The following is a 22259-nucleotide window of genomic DNA, read 5'->3' on the forward strand; positions in this document are numbered from 1 at the left end:
ATTCTTTCAACTAAGGCAAAAAAAAAAAAAAAGGTTTACTTCAAAGAGCATGAACTGACTGACATATAGAAATATCAAATGATTAAAGGGTCATTTCACACAAAAGACCAGACTGCCTGACTAGGGCCCCTCATCCAACATGAATTACAAAACTTGAAATAGTTTGCACTTGAGATATATTAAAGGTTACTGTTTGAGTTTCATTATAGTCTCTATTTTTTGTAGATCAGATTAAAACAGCATGAAAACTTGAATGAATTGGGGTTTTCTTTTGGTTCAAATGAATACAATCAAGTAGTCCATCTAAAGCAGTAGAGAGAATAAATAAATTCTTACTCTAAGTAGGTAGAAATGACATTCAAATGTTCAGTGATATGGCTGAAATTCCTCTTTAAAGTTTAAATCTTTCACTTTCGGCTGCTTATAATGTGGACAATGTCAGAATTTACACTTATTCTGCTGTAACGCTCAGTGAAGATGTGAACGTACCACCATCCACCATTAAACAGAACTCCTGTTATCCCTATAGCCGAGTCAGCAACTTTCCCCCAGAGCTAGAAACCAAAATCTGCAGTGTTATCAAGACACAATGTCTGACAGCGTACAGCAGGCGGACTTTGTGGACTCATGCAGTGCTTGGTGTCCCATTCACTGCCATTGGAGCAGCTTCAGGTTTTGTTTCTTATGACAGGAGTTTTTCATCGCTTGTTTCTGGCTTTGGGAGAGACTTGTTCACATTCCCCATCTCCAGGACTTCCCCTGCAGAGCTTTTAAAACACTGACACTGTTGGGTTTTGATTTGGATAAAAGTTGAAGACACTATTAGCAATTCTTAGGAGCAGAGATGTTATTACTCTTAGTGCAAATCTAAACTGCAACATAATAACAAAATAAGTGTTTTCATTCACATATGCCAACCTGCACATATAGTCCTTCAAAATTATTTTATGATGTTTTCTTTTCATTTAACAGTGAGTTATCAATAACTTCAAACCATGGGCAACGAACGAAATTATGTTATTTGGGTCTCCTTTTCCATCTTTGTGTTTTTTTAATACATTTTGTCTTAGATGTTTAATTGTGCATTAGTTTGTCAGTAGACTGCTCTTTATAGTACATTTTTTTATATTTAGAAACTCTTCATTTCATTATTTTTGAAAGCATCTTCGCTTTATGGATTTCTTTTCTTTTTTTTTTACATGTGCCTAAGACGTTTGGACAGTACTGTACATTTTTTTACACAGGTTTTCAAAACAGAACAAGGAGGAAAATGAACCATTCGATTTTTAGCTGTGTAACTGGCCAACTGGGGCACCAGGAGAAGCCAAGAGGTATGTGCATTAAAAAGTCAAGGTTGAACGAGTGAGTTTTACATGAATCCTATGCAACAGAAGGCCAAATAAATCAAACATTTGAAATTGACAGGGTGGCATCTTTAATCAATGTATTGTTGACAATATAGCAACAGTTATGTTAGTTAAAATATCAGAGAAGATGTGTCGGGAGAGAATTTGGGACAACCAACATATACATACAAGTAAAACAACAACAACAAAAAGAAAACCAAAAAGTATTCACATAGCAGTTTTCATCCATTATGCACAAGGCATTCACACAGGACTACACACACACACAAACAGAAGCTAAAAGCTTGTCAATCACAAAAAAACAGTCACACTGCCAGTTCAGTCAAGCAGTTTTGGATATTCTTCTGTTGGTACAAAAATGGTCATTTAGACAAAAATAATAATAATATTATCTACTGTGTTAATCTCCCTAACCTGCCCTCTCCGCTTTCAGTCCAATAAGTTGTTATATGTACAAGTGAGAAGGCAGTTTGGCCGCATCGTTCGTAAATAAGGATATTTACTGCAATATTTCTGGCATTTTTTCTCCTTTGTCATACAAAATAATATTTTTCTGAGGTAAGAACCAAGACAGTATCAAAATAGTAAAATCAAAACTTTACTAAAATGCACCCCATAATTGAAAAGGAAAAATAAAACCAGTGACAACCGCCTAGCTCTCCAAACTAAACGATGGATAACAAGTGTTTCGACAGATAACAAATGATTGGTGAGATTCCAGTTGCAAAAAACAAACAAGAAGAAAGAAAGAAAAAAACAAAACAAAGAAAAAATTAGTGCGACAGTGTTTCAGCAACATGATTAGTTGTGTTGTTTACCAGCTTGGCCGTGTTTGAGTAGTGTGTTCTTCAGCCAGGAGCGAGAGACAGGATTCAATGACATCACAAGTTTCTTAAAGGTTTTTCTCTCAAATCTCTGCACTATCTTGGACAACGTGCGTGGGGGAAGTGAATAACTACCGCTGAAGTGCCTTTGAGCAAAGCACTGAAGCCCTTACTGCTTCCTACTGACCAAACTCTTTGCGTCAATCCTTCAGGTCGTATCAAAATGTTTTGATTCCTGTGATGTCACCGGCTCCTTGCTCCTCCTCATTTCTCTCCCAGCTTTCTGCAACAGAAAAATCTCTACACTCTGAAAAAGGCCAACTCAGCAAAGTGACTAAATACGCCTGGAAGCAGGGCCGACACTCAACAGAGAAGGCATATCAACAAGATCCCATTTACACCTGGGCAATAAAATCTGAATGGGCACTTCCTCACTTTTTCGGAAACCACCTCTGTTGAAAGTGTCCTTGCTTTTCAGGAGTTAAAGCAGTGATACCCAGGGCAACATTTTGGGCAACGCAAGTCGGCAACTGCGCAACTGTGACAGCAACATGTAGCTGTTGGGAAACTATAAATGACTAGTGTATCACCGCCGTTTTATCACAATGCTGCGTCTCCCTTCAGAAAAAAGGCCAGCAAAGTAAAGGAAGAGTTCTCTCTTTTCCCCCCAATCAACAAATACATTTGCATAAAGGAATACCACATAATCCTTTAAAGGAAGAAAAAGTCAGTGCACACACACACACAACCACACATGCACACTCGCACTCGCACACACACACGCACGCATAGATCCAAGCACACACACATGCACGCACACCAATACCAACATTTAACATGTACATCTCAGCCCAGGAGCCACATTTAGTAATCTTTCATAAACACATATTTAGACTCACAGAGCGTCTCCATTCCTGTGAAGACTATTTCTGTGATCCATTTTACATCAACTCTTGGTCTTATACAGCAAAGACTGGTTTCGAGAGCGTTCGCCACCCTGAAGAGGCAATCCAACATTTTGGGGGGATGTATTTGGTGGATCAGTGATAAAGGTAAAATGAGAAATGAAAAATCCTGTCATGTCAAACTGAAGATTCTAGGCTCCTACATGAAACTGACAACATTGTAATGAGTAATAATTTCTTATGGAAAATAAGCTTTTCACAATTGTGAAAAAACAAAAATGCAGGGACAATTGAAGTCAATGTTTACAAAATGTAAACATAACTATCAGAATTTCAAAATACATTTAAAACACGATAAGCTGTCACATACATATCAGCTCTATCAATCAATCTGAGTGGGTAAACCTCTTCGGTCCATATACTTTGGATTTTAGTGGTGCAGGTACCGTTTTGTTAGTGTTTGGATTGTGGATTGGGCCTTCAAGATGTGAACGCATTGTGGGAAACGCAGTCTAAAACATAATGGCAGGTAGATGATCATCTATATACCTTCAGAGATGCACCAATAACATATTTTGTTGGCCAAGTGTGAGTATAAACTATTCAGCCAGTTCTTCTTACATATTGGCCTTGGCCATAACTACTTCTTGAAAAGAAGAAAACTGTGAAAAGTGAGTTTTTACTACAATTACATTATTTCAGCATTCAAGACCTTCTCTGATACCAAGCAGGAGCAATTTATTAGCTGGTTAATGTTATCAGTGCACCGTTACATATAATGATCATCATTTCCTTCCTTCACATAAAAGACAAAGCTAAGTAGATTCAGACTTTTTTTTTTTTCTAAATTGCTCTGTACACAATACACGGGGCACAGTCATTGGTGTGGGTGTGGCTTCATAGTTTCTCTCTCTCTCTCTCTCTCTCTTTCACGGTCTTTCTCACTTTCTCCATGCGTTCTCACCACATGCAACAAGTCGCCCGAAGGTCATTCATTTTCAGAATTTTTGAGGGATTTTGCCAATCAGCAGCCAATCACATTCTTATGTTGCTAAACGTTCCGCCTATCACTGCAACATCACCGCTGCTGCTGTCAGTTCAGTCTGACCGTCGGGCAGCAGCATGGGGATGTGAACGCAGAGTTTATCATCTTAACCGCATCCACAACTTCTCACCCTCTGCACATCATTCCTGTCGCTTACTGTACCTCTCACACATTTTCCTCTCTTTCCCCATCTCTCTCTCTCTCTCTCTCTCTCTCTCTCTCACTCAGGGGGTGTTCGCCGTTGGTCGGAGGTGTGTGGGTTTCTCTCATTCCCCACTCCGTTGGAGAACCAACAGTGCTTTGGAACTGGGGGCAAAGTTCCGGGAAGTTTAAGGGGATCTCAGGTTGTTTTTTTTTGTTTTTTGGGTTTTTTTTTAGGAAAGGTGGGACGTCTCTTGGGCCTTGGGAGTAGGGACGATTAGCAGTGCACGCTACCTCCTTTTGCTGGGGTGACGTCAGAGGCCAAAAAGTGACGGGTGAGGGGTCGTTTGGGGGGGAAGGGGGTGGGGGGAAGGGGGTGGGGGGGTCAGAATAGTGCAGTGCTCAGTGCAGCAGCTCATCGAGCTCGCTCTCCTTGAGTTTAGCATTGTCTCTGACGTCGTCGAATGTGTACGTCTTCACAATCTTCCCGTTCTGAAAGACTGTGTGCAACAGGTCCTGGAGAGAGGAAAATGGATAGAAAGAGAAGATGGGGATGGGGATTTGTAAAAACAGAAAAAAAGAGCAGAGGAGGGAAGGAGGGACAGAGCAAATGAAGAAGAAAAAGGAGGGACAGGAGAGAGAAAAGGCAAGTGATTGTAATTAATTCACCTGTGCTGGACTGGAAAGCCATTAATGTGTGTGTGTGTGTGTGTGTGTGTGTGTGTGTGTGTGTGCATGTGTGTGTGTGAGACTCACCACGCCATACTCCTCCAGGTCACCCTTGCCCTCCTCCAGGGTGACAAAGTCTCCGCTCTGCGTCCGGTGCAGAGACAGACGGCCTTTCTTTGACCTCTTGTTGGGGTCGGCCACCGGGTCTTTGAACACGTTCACCTGCACCACAGGACAGTAAACAACATGACATTTAAATGTGGGAATTTCAAATCAGTCTTCTAAAAAACAGGCTTGGCACAAAGAGCTTTACAGACAAAAAACAAGGAAGAAAACACAGATAAAAACAACAACAAAGACAAAAAGTTTAACTAAATTTAGCACTGATTCATCTCAGGCTGTGTAATCAATTAACTGGCTCGTCTAAAAGTAGAAAGACAACTACAACAAACAAAATGTACAGCTAATTCAGTGTGTATGTCAAAAACATGTAACCCTAGGGGATGGGTGACAACATAGCCTTTTCTTCTATAAATTCAATAAACATCAATTATGCAAAATGCTAATTTATATTCATATTGATGAACCATGGGCATTCAATGATTTGTTCTGGTAAGTCTGTCTGTAGGTTCAAGTTAACTGAGTACTGAGTACTGAGTACTGAGTACTGAGTACTGAGTACTTCTGCTACTGGTCCATCACTGGTCCATCATCACATCATTTAATTGACTGGTCGGTTAACTGTTCCCATGTCCTATTTAAATATACACACACCATTACAAATGGTCACTGCAACCCTCAGATATTCTGACACTCATACACATATCTGTCTATATTTATTTTGAATGAATTTAAATTCTATGGTGCCAGCCCTCACCCCCAGTCCATTAGTGACCACGTAGCTGCATTTGAAGGAGCAGTTGAGCAGATCTCGGGTCAGTTTCTGGAGCAGAGCCCCTCCGGAGCCGAAGGAGATGTTCTCAATGGACCACCTGTGTTCCTTCATACCCTCTACTATCTGGGGGAAAATACACAGACAAAATGTTTGTCAGAGCTACAGTGTCTGCTCATTGTTGATGTGCATACATGTTGTGCCCATGTGTGTGTGTGTGTGTGTAAAGACTAAATGTGTGTGCAGGAGTAAATGGTGTTGTGGGGGACAGACAGTTTTCTCAATGGGAAACCAAAAGATAAACAAGAGGAATCAGGGGGAAAAAACAGGCTAGTGGGATACACACGTAATATTCCCATCAAAACCACATACTTTTTAAATCATTAGTAAACCAAATGTAAACATATTACAAATATTTTACATATAAGGTTATCTCTGCTGTCTAAAGACTGTAAAATTACGCACTGAAGCACTCAGAAAGGCCAAATGTATCCATGTTGCTTTTGTATAATCGGGTTGTGTGTGTCTCCTAGTACATGCTTGTGCATCAGTGTAGTGTGTATGTGTGTTTGTGTGTGTGTCTATACCTCTTGCAGTGTGTTGATGTCCACTCCGTCTCCCTGTATAACTCTGATGTAAGGAGGAAGAACCTTGTAACCTTTAGAGTTCTCTTCTGGTATGAACTTCTTACCAAGGATCTCCAAAACCTGACAGAAGAAAAGGGGGAGAGGAGGAGGAAGGCAGTAAAGAGAGAGGGAAAGGTTAGTCATCACAGAGTGCTGGTGGTCCTGTGAAGTTTAAAAATGTAAACCATGGCTTCAAGAGGAGAAGCACAAGTTCTAGAGATCAAGGAAAATGCAGATCAAACGCAGATGTTGTCAAACTGCCATGCTGCGATGACTGGGAGGAAATTTTATGAATGGTTCTCATAGTTTTACTGGGAATTCATGATGGTGTTTTATTAGTAGTAGTAGTAGTTTGCCTGCCCTCCTCCTCCCTAAACCTTGGCGTTGTTAAAGATTCGGTGTCTTGCTGAATCACACTTGGGATCATGGGACATCAAACCTGAGCACTCCCTTTTACTGAACTCTCTCTCTAACCATTTGGCCACATCATCCCAAACGGGTACCCAAACTAGTGAGTGAGGAGATTAGGATGAATATCATTCTCTGTTACAGATAAACAGGAGCACACTGGAGGTTTAGTGCCTTGCTATTGGTGCATTGCTCGAGGACGCTGCAGCCACATGTCATGCCTTCAGGATTTTATCTAGGGAGTTTGAGATCCATAGATGGATTAACTGTGCTGGTTGAGATTAATCGCTTTGTTCAGTACACATCAACTTTGTGGTAATTTCAAAACAGCATTAATTAAGTGCAAATCCTTTAGATTGGTAAACTGTGTTGGTTGAGCTGAAGTGCCTTGCTATAGGACACGTCAGCTGTGTGCCATACCTTGGGAACCACATCTAATTTTAGTCCTGTAGTTGGCCCGCTGTGTACCATACCTTCAGAACTGTATCTAGGGGGTTTCCTGAGTCTGGTCGCACCACCAGTGGGGCGTCTGCGCTGCGTTTCTCTATCAGCTCCCGTAGGTCTTCGCCCCAGATCTTCTCACAGGCGTTGTAGATGTCGTAGCTATCGCTGACTATGGACACGGGCACACTGGGAAACTGCTTGACGATGTGCTCAAAGGCGTCTTTCTCATGGTCCTTCCCCCACGCTGTGATGGTACTGGTGAGAGAAAGACAGAGCAATTTGTGTTTTTTTTTCCTACAATCATTTCTTCCAATATTTTAGATGTGATTGTTCTACAATGCAACACATTAAAGACCACTTTGCGGATACTGTTTTTAACAGTCATGCCAAGACCTGACAATACTGAAAGTGAGGGAGAACAGAGGGAGATGGAACAAGAAACAAAACAAAGTCTCCTTGCATTGACCTGTAATTGTAGCGCCTCTGCTTGGGCTAAGTAGTGTAATTTTGAAATTGCTGGAGTGCAGTGGTGAGATGTACCATTTCCTCAAATGTCAGTAAGCAGTGTCTGAGATATTGTGTGTGACAGACCAAAGAACAAACAAATTAACTAACAAGACCGATCCATCGTGGCAAGGGTGATTGAGGAGGTACAGCAGCAGGGACAAACAAAGATGGGGAAGAAACAGGAGAACAAAAAAAAGAGTGATATGGTGAAATATAAAAAGATAAAGAGTCACAGAGAGAGAGAGAAACAAAGACAGGAAATGTTGTGGAGCACCAATAGAGTGATATGGTGAAATATAAAAAGATAAAGAGTCAGACAGAGAGAGAGAAACGAAGACAGGAAATAGAGTGATGGGGTGTGGGGCAGAAAGAGGATGGGAAGTAAAGATGAGCCAAAAGGGAAGTAAAAGTAAAAAACATTGGAACAAAAAGGTAGAAAATAAGTAGAGAAACAGCAGAAGACAGCCAGAGGACATTCATGAATCAGTAATGCCACAGACTGTCCAGAAGAGGGCGGTGTAACCCAGGAGACCAGACATGAACCAAATAGTATTTGTATGTAGTTTTCACTATGTTTGTTTTAATCTACTTAAGATGACAGATTGACACATTTTTTGAGATAGGACATTACAGTGAGTGGGGTAAGTATGTTTGAACAATATTCGACCCAGGTCTGGTGGAGAGAGAGAAACATTCTGAATTGTACTCCTGATTCAGTGAGTTTCTTTTGGTATTTGTAACTGTACGTCTTTTTGTAGATTTTTCAAAGATCTGATAAAAAGTCCTCTTCATAAGGCATTCCTGCTCCATTTGAAACTGTAAAGTGGAGACTGAAGTGGTCTTGAGGAAATCGACTGGGGATCATAGCTTGTTTTGCAGTCTAGGTGATGGTAAAGTTTGGCATTTTGAGTGCATTTAAGGTAAAGCACCTCCGCTCTGCTTGAGACAAAATCCCTCCCCCTATGTCAAAATGAAAGTGGAATTTCACTGTGACTCCTCCCCCTCTGAAGCAGAAACCAAACAGATTGAGGAGGGGGGTATTACATAACAGTTGCTATGACAACTACTGCCACCATCCCACAATGCACTGGTGCGGGGATGAAGGGTGCACTGGAGCAGCAGTAACTGCCCTGGTGGCAAGGAAGAAGCAACGCTGTGTGTATGAGTGTGAGTGTGAGTGTGAGAGAGAGAGAGAGAGAGAGAGAGAGAGAGAGAGAGAGAGAGAGAGAGAGAGAGAGAGAGAGAGAGAGAGAGAGAGAGAGAGAGAGAGAGAGAGAGAGAGAGAGAGAGAGAGAGAAGGAAAAATGTCTCAGTAGTATAAAACAACACACGACAGGGAAAGAGAGAAGGAAAAAGGTGGAAGAGAAAGAGAATGAGAGAATGAGACAAAAAGAGAATGAGCCAAGGAGAGAAAAAGACAGAGATGAATAGAGCTGTTTGTGTCGGGGTGGCAGAGAATCAAAATCTTCACCTCCAGCCATCCACAGGCCTGAGCACAAACAGAGACAGGTGTACTGCATAATGAGTGTGAGGGTGAACAAGCTCTAAGCAATGTAGCAAATTAACATCAGCACCAGCCAAATGCTGGGTACATTTTCACTCTGCCGGGTAAATTTCTCTCCTCTATCTGCCACTTTGGCAGATAGCCAACCATTATTTGGAACACGTTTTTTATTCTAAAAATCAATTTGGCTTGTGGATGAAAAAGTTAGCTTCTGGACGTGGCTCTCAGCCAAAGACCAGACGATCTCGGCAGGGGCAGAACTGGAGCTGAATAGAGCAGAGATGTGCCCAACCCTGCAGTTTCTAGGAATATCTGGATACATCCCCAGTGCTGATAATTATCATTGGCCACAGGAATGTTATTGTGCGACATAACAACTACTGGTTCTCTGGAGGTTGTAAAAGCAGTTGTGAGGATTATTAGGGTTTCAACACAAAAAGCAAACAGGTTTCAAAACTTTTGCCGGTTTCTTTTTCTGCCTAGCTGTGCTGCTCTGTGATTCTGAGGTATTTTCAAAAGCTACAACAGGCGCCCAGATATCAAACTTTGTTAAAGGCCCAGAGACAAGTAAGAGCAGAACAAAGGAAAAAAGATACCCACTTGCACACTGAATCTTGCCACCGGTAATATTTGCTTGTGATTGCCTGACAAAAACCCACGTTGGTTTGAAATGCTGGAAAAGTAAAGCTTACTGGGAGTCAAACTCAGTGCACAGGTATTTTTCCTTTCCCTTTCCCTTTGTTCAGTATTGACACAACACTACACCACAGATAAGACTGGATTTTTGGAATGTGCTGCACTTTTTTCTGTAAAAATTTACAGCAGCCCCGACTTTTCCTCCCTGCTAAACCAATACCGTGCTTCCACACTGCGAGCAACACGATCAATAAGTCACCGGAAGACCATTCACTACTGAGCAACCAGGGAAATTCAACAGCCAAGAGCCAAGCAGATTTCTGTGCTTCCTTGTTTCCCTGCTGATGTGATTTTGTTTCATGAAATAGTAGTATAGTTCCAACTGGCAAGTGCAAAATGGATGAGAAGTTGATTACAGTATTATTAAAGCTTCCCAGTTCTCTACAACTTTTATTGGAAAGACTATAGGAAACAAATATGTCAATAATGATGCTTGGAGAATGGATGCATCCATCGTTAGGGTGGATGGTCAGCTCTAAAGTAATTGGATTATTAGTTGTCTCTATTAGTATTTTAATTAACCTTTTTGTTTATTTTCGATTAATGCTACCTAATTAGCACCATCAAACTTGGCTACAGAGCTATGACTTACTGTAATATCGAATAAAGTTAGCTGTGAGAATATATTGAAGTGCATAAATACATAGCTTATTTTTCTTGGTCAATACTTTGTACCTGCACCAGACCAATGCATAGATGCAATTGGCACCGCCCTTTCTGGCCACCTAAATAGGAAAGGGATCATTACCATTCTCTAGTTTTCATCGTTCAAAATCTAAGTAAAAGGGATTATATTCTCCAAAAATTGCTTAATTCCAGTAACCATTTTGTAAGAGTAGGTGGCACATTTTTTATATGTCCTCTTTTCTGGAAAAACAAATGCTTCAAATGTGAAATGTACCACATACTGTATTTTGTATCTCTATCTTACATAAGCTTTTTGAATGGGTATCAAATAGCCTCCGGTTTGTTCCAAAAGGACGTTATGCACTCTTAGAGATTGTTCAAACCCCTAGCAGGTAGGGAAACGTACGCCAGCCACCAGCCTGGTAAATATGGGTAAATTTTGCCTGTGACTGTGAAGTTTGTCTACTCTGTCAGTCACTTTGGCAGGTAACCCGCCTGTCCTATTCTAGTCTAAAACTCTGGTTGGCTGGTAAAACAATTAAAAGTGGGTGGTGAACATTGTGACTCACTAGCTACTGTGCCCTCCAGTTAAAAAAAAACCATTAGGCTCCTGCCCTACACCGCACAGGTAATGGTGCCACTCGACCTTCTCTAAAAGCCAGGGAAAACTCTGCAGCTCCGAAAAGTAGGCCACACCGAGAGAGAAATTCTGCCTCTGTAATACAGTGCAATAGGCAGCAAGGCTGTGCAGCGGAGACGATGCTTTTTGTGTCCTTAAATGACCTTAAGCCATATTTAATAAATAAAACATTTAAAGTGTGTGTGTGTGTGTGTACCTGTGCTCTGCAGCGGGCACTGAGAAGCCGGGCACGGGGTCCTTGGTGCCATAGTACTTCTTGATGACTCCGATGCCAGCCACCGTGTCTGTGCCCTTGAAGTTGACCAGGTGGGCGGAGGCTCCGATGCCTGCGGTCTGCAAACAGGAGGGAGAGGGAGCAGGGGAGATGAATGACCACGATTTCACATTATGCATCTCCCATGGCCATAATCATTTTTTCATTTATTCCCTTTTTAAATAACCTTTACTTTTTTTTTTTTTTTTTTACAAAAAATTCTACTTGCGATTAGAAGTTTTTCTTGTCGTACATTTTTTTTAGAACTTTAGGATTGTTTAAAGAAAAGTGATTTAGTTCAAAAAAACATTGACATCAGTGTGCAGGATTTACTGAGTTTGAGTATGATGAAAGGTTTTCACCAGTACAGTACTTGATTCATGGACCAAAGATTACCTGCAGCTCTAAAACACCTTGGTTAGAAATCAGTTTTGGCCGCCCCTCTCTTAAGCAATTACTTGCAGCCTCTGCGATTTGGAAATTGCAGAAGTTCATATTGTGATTTCGATTTTTTTTTTTTAATTGCTCAGCTCAGATTTTCACAGCCATTACGAGATTCAAATCGGCGACCTTCCACTCTTGAGCACGTTTCTCTAACCTCTGACCTACCACCAGCCTCCTAAGTTTTTCTCAAAATGACTTTTCCCTGCTCTTCCTCTCCTTTAACTTGCATTACAGCTAGGATGCGTCCAAGCGTCATGCAGTTTGCACTTCAAAAACCTTGCCAAGTTGCCACAAGTTGCTACTGTATTCTACCTCTTGCGAGGAGACGCCTCTGTAGCCAAAGTCGTGCAGTTTGTACTCCAGGCCCTGCAAGTTCCCAGAGGTCTCTAGGAGGTACTTGGCAAGGATCTTCTTCTGCTCTCTGGAGTTGGTCGCCACGGTGATGGGGTACCAGATCTGCACCAGGATGGTCTGATTGAGGAAGGAGAGAAGAGGTGGAGAGAGAAACAGGGAGTTGAATACAGTTCAGTTCAGTACGGATCAGTGGATCTGTATTTCCATTTTGGGGTGTGAGAATATTTCACTGAATGCAGAGATGTAGTGTGATATGAAGTTTAGGTCCTGTTGTCTCTATACCACACCAGTATGTACTGTGAACCTCTATAAGTTGTGAATACCAAAGTCATCATGACAAATTCCTGTAAAATGACTCTACTGTTTTATTGTAATTGAGGTGATTCTGTTGAGATCTGGACTGGGATTGTCTGAGAAAGAAATTATATTAACATGCTCTCTCTCCAGGGAGAACAAGAGATAGGAGTAGGATAACAGAAGAGATGGGGAAAGGAGAAAAAACGTGGAAAGGTGAATTTTTTTTTTCTCTGCCTATGTAGTTTTTTAATTTTATATTATATTATATCTTAAAAAGGCACAAAGGTCATGAAACTCATTCAACACATAACCATGTAAACTTACAATTCAAGTAACAGTAACACAGAAAAATCGCAGTTATGTGTTTCTCCGATAAGAGCAGGGAGTGTGCGGTGAAACCGTCCTGCTTTCCCAGAATTTAACTTGTGCCACAACCCAAAACCAACAGGCTCACGGGGATCAGAAGGGGCTGCTGATTCAAACACGGCAGACTCTGGGAACGGGACGCCTCATGTCAACTCTGGACCAGAATCATAGATTTCAATATGAAAACACATGGCTTATCTGTACTCACCACTTATAGACACCCAAATTCTATAGTTGTGTGTGTACAGTATATATGCTTGGGTGTGTGTGTGTGCAAGTCTGTCTGCCTGTCTCTATCAATTTACCCATCCACACATCCATTTGTAAGCAAAGGCACCAAGATAGTCAAATCCTCCAATGATATTCAATAGTAAATTCTATTTTTGTGACATTTTCAGAAATCATTTTGTCAGAGTAGGAGTTACATTTTAGATGTATTTGGGTTATATTACATTATATATTGGATTCTAAAATCATACGTTCACCTCTGTTCTTAGTGCAGAACTCATTCTAATATGGTGACCATCAGCTTGGACTGTTTAATTCTTGTCTAAACTCTAATGCTGCCCATCCTTCCCTTAGATGTGGGTCACTGGTGCCTGAAATTTAGTCTGGCTCCTACTGCAATTAATAGCAGAGTTGATATTATCATAGAATTACACACTGTGTGTTAGTAACATTTCACAACTAATTTAGAGCTGTGTCTTGTGCGTGTATTATGAATCACAGATAAGTGTGTGTGTGACTATTAAGCCTCAGGAACAGCATAAGAGATGAGAGACTAGGCATGGCAAACATTCAAAACCAAAGAATGCACAGTTTAGTAACAATTAGAAAACACTCCCTCACAGAAATGAAAACGAGCTGAAAAATGATATTTCTGTAAACTTAGTATTCTCATTTTTTTTACTATTACACTCAAAGTCTCCACTAAACTAGTTTGCACAACATGCAAACTAGATACTATGCAGTGTGGGTTTTCCAGGTCCACCCTATAACCCTGAGCAGGTCACATGCCTCCTGAGACTAATCATAATCTAAACCATAATATGGACTCATGTGACTGCCGGAGCAAGGCTAATGTCGGCACACACACCAAAACACACACACACACACACACACACACGCAAGATCATGCCGCCTCCGTCTTATCTGCACGTTGACCTTTTCCTGTGTAACCTAGTATTTAACATGTAACCTAGTATCATAATGACAGAATCTAGATACACACAAACACACACAAGGTTACTTGTCTGTTGTTTGTCCAGATGTATACTTTTTTACCGTTTACTACTCTGACCTGAAAATTATGGAGATAAATTAAAGTTTTGTATCACATTAAATGCCGTCTCAGTCGATTGTGATATTAATATAACTTGAAATATGTGATCATCATGTGACGGTGTCCAACTGTCACACGGGCAGCGCTATGGTAAAACAACACTCATGAGATGAGAATGCACACACACACACACACACACACACACACACAACACACACACACACACACGTGCACGCTCGCTCACACACACACACTCCCACATAACTTCTCGGTCAATGTCCCAGAACAAAATGGAGGGACATAAGGAATGAGAGAGAGAGAGAATGAGGGGGGGAGGAAGAGAGTAAGAATGAAGGAGAAAGGGAAAGAGCGAGAAAGAGAGAGAAACAAAGAGAAAGCAAGTGAAAGAGAGAGAGAATGACAGAGGGGAGAAAAAGACAGGAACAGGGAGGGAATAAGGGAGAGAGGAAGAGCAAGGGAGAGAGAGAGAGTGGGAGAGAGTGAGAGAGTTTGAACTAATGACGCAGCCCAAGGACACCAGGCTGAGCACTACGTCTAATTTTATATCAGCCATGAAGAATGACCGTGTGTGTGTGTGTATGTGTGTGTGTGTGTGTGTGGCTGAGTGTGTTTGTGTGTTTATGCATGTATTTATACCGGGGAGAATGACTGTGTGGGTGGGGGCATGTATCATGTGTCCAATTATATCCGGAGTGTGTGTGCATGTGTGTGTTGTCACTGTGAACTTGACAGTGTGTGACCTATGTCTAAACACCCTCCTCTTGCCTTGCTGTGTGTTCCATTAGAAGTGTGTGTGTGTGTATTACGTTACTGATCCACATTAATTAAACATTATGAATAAGAGACTTGCTAAACTTGCTGAGAGAGAGAGAGAGAGAGAGAGAGAGAGAGAGAGAGAGAAACACATTAAGAGCAGATTTTATGCTTATGCCCAATCCAAGCCAAACTTATAATTTCTTAAAAATGTGAGATTAATGCCAAGATCAGTGTGTTGCAGGTTTCCACCAACTTTCCATTATATATCAAAAGATAAAACTGCTTTCTATCAGCATCAAAAGTATGAGAACTACAAACATAATTTTCATTGTTTTATTTTAAGCATCTTTCAAATCACTACATGTGATATTTATTTATATTTACAAATGGGGAACGAAGAGAAAGAGAGACGGAGATGGAGAGAGAGAGAGAGAGAGGCAGCATGACTCAAAGAGAGCAAGAGTGGGATAGAGGGAGGGGAAGACAGCGAGGATATCGCTCATGGTAACTGACTTAAGTCTTGCCGAGTCACTGCGGACAGTGTGTTCATGCAGTGTAGGTGCCTGAGATCAGTAAGGAGCGAATCTGTATGTTAACTCAATATAATTCCTGCAGGTTTGAGGACGTTCCCTTAAAATATAATTCCAGACGGCCTGCTTCAAATTGTAATAATCAACTTCATGTTGTACTTGTGATACAAAAACTGTGTAACAAAGTGCTCTGAAACAACAATTGTTAGTGCTCACACTCACTATTAGCCTCATCTGGTGGATTTCCTGAAACTCAGTTTGATGCAATCAGATTACTTTGCTTCCAAATTAATGGAAGATTAGGGTGAATGGACAATTTATTCCAAATTGCAGACCACAACTACGATTAACCGTCAATTCCAATTATTTTGATGTTTGTGTCTAGATTATTGCAATCAAAGTACTACACCAAACATGTTAGTGACTACAACAAAGCAGCTATTTACAAAATAGACAGGAGGTTTGGAATGAAATATTTCACAGGGGGAAAAAAAATTGGCCTCAGATGGCCTGAATTAAACTGTAATTGAATAAGATTGGCAAACATTCTCTGTCAGGTTCAGAGCAATTCCTGAAATGCGATGCCTCAGGGAACAGAACATTGGTCAGGGCAAGGGGTTGATTCTGCGCTTTCATAAATGAGTTTGTCAATTAAGAAAAAGAAGAAGAAAAAAAACAAAACAACAGCTGCCAAGTATTCGGGAGATTTTACTGGCTCCTGACCCTCAGCTGTCGGACTTTTCAGGGGTAAAACCTGAGGGAATCGGTTCCCCGCAGTTTCCACAGGAGAAGCACATCACTGAGCAGCGAGTTACGGCTGTGATTAACAGCGAGTTAACAACAGCTAAGAGGTGTTGCTAGGCATGCCACTAAGCAGAGTGCTTTACAGCTTTTATAAAACTGTCGTACCACACCTCTGCAAGAAAAAAAGAGCATGAATGTTGCATAAGTCTTTTATATGTAACCAATAATGATTAACTTAAACTATTAAGTCTTATTATTCTGCTCAGCAATATAGTTCTAGTAGCAGTATGAGTGGTGATTTTTGGTTAGTGCATTAATATTTAAATGTACTATTATGAGTGAGTTTGAGGAGTATTACACAACGGCTTTCAATGTGACTCAGCTAATCTAGAACTGAGGACCATTAGTTTTATGACAGTATTAAAATAATGATAATAAAACAATAAAATAGGCCTTTACCTTCCTATACCAATGGGCCTCGGACTTTTAAGCCTGGATGGAAAGAGAGTTACTAAACTAAATAAAAAAACTGCACTACTTGTGTCATATGAGGACTCCCTAGCCCTTTTGGGACCCGATAGAGAGTATGGAAACAGTCTCACCTCCACCCAGTTGGTGAGCCAGTAGCATTCGGGGTCTGTGCTCTCCACTGTGAACAAAACGTTGCCTCGAGGAATCACACTCCCCTCTGGCACTGCCTTGATTTCGATGGGCAGGTGGCCATTGTATTTCTGTAAATACAAAAGACACACACACAAACACACAAATATCTCAATCAGAGTTACACTGTTACAGCCTCTCCTCCATGACTGGTACTGGAGGGTGGACATTCCATTTTTTTCTGTATTGAGATAGTAGCAAGGCTGGGAGACACAGTTGGGGGAATATACAGTATAGAAGGTTCTGGTGGGATTCAGCCAGCAGGAGTATTAACCACCAAATCACTGGACACATGTCTGCTTGTTATTTTTGACCTAATTTTCTGTCATAGGGTGAAGAATGTGAGCCTGACGCGATGGTTTTTATGATCAAAAGTTGCTTAGGAGACGTCAAACTCAATCTGGCAACAAATTCAATCTGCAGGTAATCAGATTGGAAGCTTGCTTTGTGTGTGTGTGTCCCAATGGGAATATCATGTAGATGCTGTGTGTGTATGGGGTCTTATTGTGTATCAGGAGGGTATTGTATGTTGTCCTGAGTATGAGAAAGAAAGAGAGAGAGAGAGAGAGAGGCAGAGAGAGAGAGAGAGAGAGAGAGAAAGAGAGAGGGAGAGAATGAAAGTACCTCCAGACGTGAGAAAATGTCACCCTGAAAGGATCTGTGTGTGTGTGTGTGTGTGTGTGTGAGTTCGCATTTGTGTGTTTGTGAGACAACTGATCTCACATCAGCATGAAAATATTTCTTATATAAACTTAAGTGTGTATTGGTGTCTGTGTATGTGTTCACCTGCATATCTCGCTCCAGGTACCTTACTAATTATAAAATATCACCTTGAAAAAAATGTTTTTCTGGACACCAATGTGTGTGTGTGCGTTACCTCCAGAATGTAGTTCCAGCCTTTCTCGTTGAAAACGTCATCCTGGAAATGTTCCCTGTAAACCTCCTTTGCCTCCTGGATCTTCTCAGGAGTCACCACCTTTCCTGGAGAGGAAAGGGGGGGGGAGGGAGGGAGGGAGGAGAACGGAAATGGAGGAGATTTGAGGTGGAGAGAAAGGGAAAAGGAAGGGGAGGAGGAGAAATGACAGGAAGAGGGGAGGGGGTAAGGATTGAAATACCAGAGGAAGTGGAGGAAGAGATTTCACGAGAGGGAAAGTGAAAATGGACAGAAAGAAAGCATAAGAAAGCGATAGACAGATGAAAGAGGCAGAGATAGAGAGAGTAGGAAGAAATAAGTAGGAGAGAAAGAGATTATGGATAAAGTGTTATAGAAAGAGAGAAGGCATTGGAATGCCACTCTACTGTCCACTGTAATTGCATTAGGAGCATCCCTTCGCACTCTGATAAGGCGTCTTTGTCCACACACACACACACACACACACACACACACAGCAGCCAACCAGCTACTTGTCTCATCTCACGTTTGGCTAGTTTCTAGTCTAGACTGAGTAAGACCACTGAGTAGAAAACATTGTTCACAACAACAAACCACTACAGGAAAAGAGTGGTTCAAGTTTAAGAGGATACCTTCAAATAAAATTTTTCTTGAAACATTTGCCATATGTAGTAGAAAAGGTTACTACAATTACGTTTCTATAATATCACTTGCTGACATCATTAGCATCACTCATGGAAACCAAGGGGCATAGCTACCTCCAAGCTCATGGCTAGAAAGGCCCTCTTGGTTGCACTGAGGAATGGTATATTTTGGGGAAATTTAGGGGAAAAAACATGAAAAATGCTTTCCTCCTATGCAAGAAGTTAATCCTGTTAAAAGTCCAAATGTCAAGGTATCCCTTTAACAACTGGGATGATGGTTAGGGTAAACAGTTGTTTTGCTTTCGCCTTCCCCTTGATTCTACCTTTATCCAAGAGGATCTGTTTTATATTTTGTGTTGCTCTGCTCCCCTGATGAGATTAGAGTTAGAAAAGATTGCATTTAAAGCATGACTCAGCCTAGAAGAAATATGAGGGACACTTTGTAAGTTCAAGGACTCGAAAATGTAGTATGAGGGGCGGCAGAGTGGCCTAGTGGTTAGAGAAAGCGTCCTGTAACTGGAAACAGCCAGGTTCGATTCCCGAAGTGCCCGCCCTGTTGAAGTGCCCTTGAGCAATTCACTGAATCCCCAACAGCTCCAGAGGTGCTGCTCTGTACCTGACCTGCCTGTAGAGCGGGGAAAGCCTAAAGACAATTTCTCTACAGGGATCGATAACGTATCACATTAGCATGCATCCAGCCTTGCATAGTTATGCCTCAGGCTGAACTAAATGCCAGTATTTCAACTAAGTTAACAATATAGGAGTGTTTAAATTTGTAAAATTTGGATAAGAAAGTTCCAAAACATTATTTTCAGCCTCTTCAAATTTAAGTGAGAGTATACCTAAAATGTATGAGTCAAATAAATTGCTGATTGCATCTTTAATAGTTGGTTGAATCTTTCAGCTTTCAGAGGGACGCTCCTCGCAGGCAGCTGGCCTTTCTTCCTCAGACGGTGAAAGAGCAGCTGTTCTTTTGTCTTCTCCCTCACTGTTATCCCGGGCTCTCTGTCTCCCCTGCACCTCTGCTACCACACCATGAAATCCTCTTAAGAGACAGGGGGAGATGCTTTCTCTCTCTCTCTCTCTCTCTCTCTCTCTCTCTCTCTCTCTCACCCTCCTAAACTCTTTCTGCCTCTCTCTCACATGCCCCATGAGATCAGAATAAACCACTTAAAAATTCACTTTTGCGCACTTGAATTTATCTGATGTTGGTACAGAGTTGCTTTAAATATATACTACTATTATAATATTAATATTACTACTACTATTACTATTATAAATACTATTATATGCATTATATTTTGTCATATTTCTGTCTCTCAGCTTTTATTTTTGAATAGCCTTTTCTCTCTTCTTAAACTGCTCTCTTTGTTTTATGTCCTCTACCGTTTAATCAATGTAAAACATGTTGTAACCTTTTTCGTTAAGTGCTATATAAACTTTATTATTCTGTCTGAGGTGGGATGTCAAACTATGATCTGATGGTGTAATAAGTAAAGGGAATGTCCTTAAAACCGGATGGACAACGAAAACAAGCACCTGCCCTGCTGAAATGTCCTTGAGCAAGACATTGAATCTTTACCAGCTCCAGCAGTGCTATTCTGACTATTCTGGTGAGCAAAAAGATCAATATCTCCCACGGGGACCAATAGAGTGTCACAAAAGGCTCTACTTAGCTTTGTTTGCACTCCAAAGATTTACAGCGATAGCCAGGGTTTACTTATTACCTGTACCTCTGAATGACCCCTCAAAACCAAAAAAATGCACTTGCTTTTGTATTTCATTTCTGGCAGCATATAATACATTATTTGGGCTAAGGTTTGTAATAAACAAATAGTTTTTCAGTTTTTAATTTTAACCTTTGGTTTTGGCTCTGGGCCTGAATCCAAACTGAGAATATTTTGTCTCGTCCTGGCAAAGAGGCAGTAGAAGAAGACTGTGGTTGTAGTGGGCAGCTCGCAGGTGTGAATGTGAAGCAGGATGACGCTGACAAAGTGCATGTGTGCATTGTCAACTTGGATAAATAAAAGGTTAATAAAGTCTATGTCTGGGTTACATAATCCAAGCCTTTCTATCTTACCCTTATTTAATCAGGGAGGTTGACTGAGAACACACTTCTGTTTACACCAACGGCCTGGGGGAGTGGTAGCAGAGAGGAGGGAGTTTCTGCCCATTGCTACCACAGCTACTGAGGAGGTCGGAGGTTCAGTGCCTTGCTCAAGGGCACTTTGATGTCTTAAGGGAGCTGTTGAGGGAGATGTGAACATTACTCACTCACTTCCTCCTCTCATATTTTCCTCCAGCTCACCCGCAGATTCAAAACTGGGACCTTCCGGAGCATCATATTTTAGTTTGCAAGCCTTACCTTTTAGGTATTTGTGGAGGATGTACTGCAGGCCGTAGAAGACAGTTTTGTCGTATTTGACTTTTCTGTTCTTGGTGGGCTCTGTCCTCTTCTCGCGGCACTCGAAGTAGGAGTACACTTTACTCGTGTTGGGGGGGTACTGCTTGTAATGCGTTACCTGCAGAAGACAGAGCACATACACAGGACGAATTAGGCTAGGAATTATGACACACAAAACTGGACTGAAATACAAAGAAATTAATCCGAGTTAGGCTATACTTTGAAAATATATAAAACCGATAACAACTTAAGATAACATAACACAACACTAGAGATGCACCGATTGCAATTTTCTTGGCCGATTCCGATTTCCGATTTTTTAAAAGTCTGACCTGCCGATTCCGATTTTGGCCGATTCCGATTTTCTTTCTAAGAACTATAATTGACAGCACACACAAACATTTTTGTAACTTTTCTTTAATGGAAAATTAAAATTCAATTGTATGTTCATAATAAAACATTGACTATTAATAACTTACATTTTCTCCAAAACTGCACCAGGTTACAGGACCTTCTCTCACTCTCACTCAAACAAATCTCAAAATAAAAAAGTGCTCCAGGTTACTGGACAGAGCTTTTTTGAACAAATAAAATCCAAATGAAAATGAATTGCAGTATATCCCACTTTATACTTTCCCGAAAGAAAACAGATCTAGGTGCAACAGATCTATATAAACAGATCTATATAACAACACACGGACTATTACTATTATGGACTATTATACAACAGGTAGTTCCGACCAAGCAATCTGATAGATCAACTAGACATTTAGAACGTGATCAAATCAGCATGACAGCACACCTAGCCGTGCTCATCACTAAATATTACTCCGCCATATTATCATACAATATATTTAAATATAACGCTACACTAACTCTGTTCAGCCTTGATGTTACCAGACGCTCTGCCATCCATCAGCTGTGCCGGTGAGTCGGTGACACGGCGCTACTAGCTTAAAAATACATGTGAAGTTCGCGGAGATAGTAGCTAAATCTGTCCATGGAAAAATTATTTTTTTCAGCAGATATCTTAGTTACAACAAGATTGAGCTAGCAAGGCAGTTTTGTGTTTATATGTGTGGTATTTATTCAGTTTGGGAAATCCCGCGATCTCTAGAAAGCATTAGCTCAAGTTGGCTGGCTGACTCAACAGGGACTAGAAATCGTCTCTGTTGCTAGGTCGTTACTAAGGCTCCGCCTACTTGCTGGAGTAGTAAATTAGGTTCCATTACATAGGAGTCTACTGACGTGACTGATTGTTTTCCAGTTATTAGTCAGATCCCATGTATTTCCAGGGAAACGGAGATAACACTAGCA

The 22259-nt window shown here is 41.1% G+C and overlaps 1 protein-coding gene across 2 annotated transcripts in view; it reads right to left on the bottom strand.

Annotated features, from left to right (window-relative positions):
* Positions 1–1411: 1411 nt before the first annotated feature.
* The window catches only part of nampt1 (nicotinamide phosphoribosyltransferase 1), a 29057-nt gene continuing 8209 nt past the window's right edge, over positions 1412–22259 (bottom strand). The window contains exons 2-11 of one of the 2 annotated variants that reach the window (XM_071512544.1): positions 20904–21060; positions 17880–17983; positions 16945–17073; positions 12305–12463; positions 11492–11628; positions 7351–7576; positions 6431–6550; positions 5829–5969; positions 5042–5173; positions 1412–4798 (exon numbers count right to left, since the gene is read on the bottom strand). In XM_071512544.1, coding sequence (XP_071368645.1) covers positions 4685–4798; positions 5042–5173; positions 5829–5969; positions 6431–6550; positions 7351–7576; positions 11492–11628; positions 12305–12463; positions 16945–17073; positions 17880–17983; positions 20904–21060 — 1419 coding nt within the window. In that variant the 3' untranslated portion in view covers positions 1412–4684. Of the gene's footprint in view, positions 4799–5038; positions 5174–5828; positions 5970–6430; positions 6551–7350; positions 7577–11491; positions 11629–12304; positions 12464–16944; positions 17074–17879; positions 17984–20903; positions 21061–22259 lie in introns of both variants that reach the window. The other variant, XM_071512543.1, reaches the window with a different exon arrangement.

The sequence above is a fragment of the Centroberyx affinis genome, unplaced genomic scaffold, assembly GCF_046629955.1.
Source record: "Centroberyx affinis isolate AG114_WGS23_722 - 3 ecotype Tasmania unplaced genomic scaffold, CSIRO-AGI_Caff_v1 ptg006345l_1, whole genome shotgun sequence".
In the NCBI taxonomy this organism is placed as follows: domain Eukaryota; kingdom Metazoa; phylum Chordata; class Actinopteri; order Beryciformes; family Berycidae; genus Centroberyx; species Centroberyx affinis.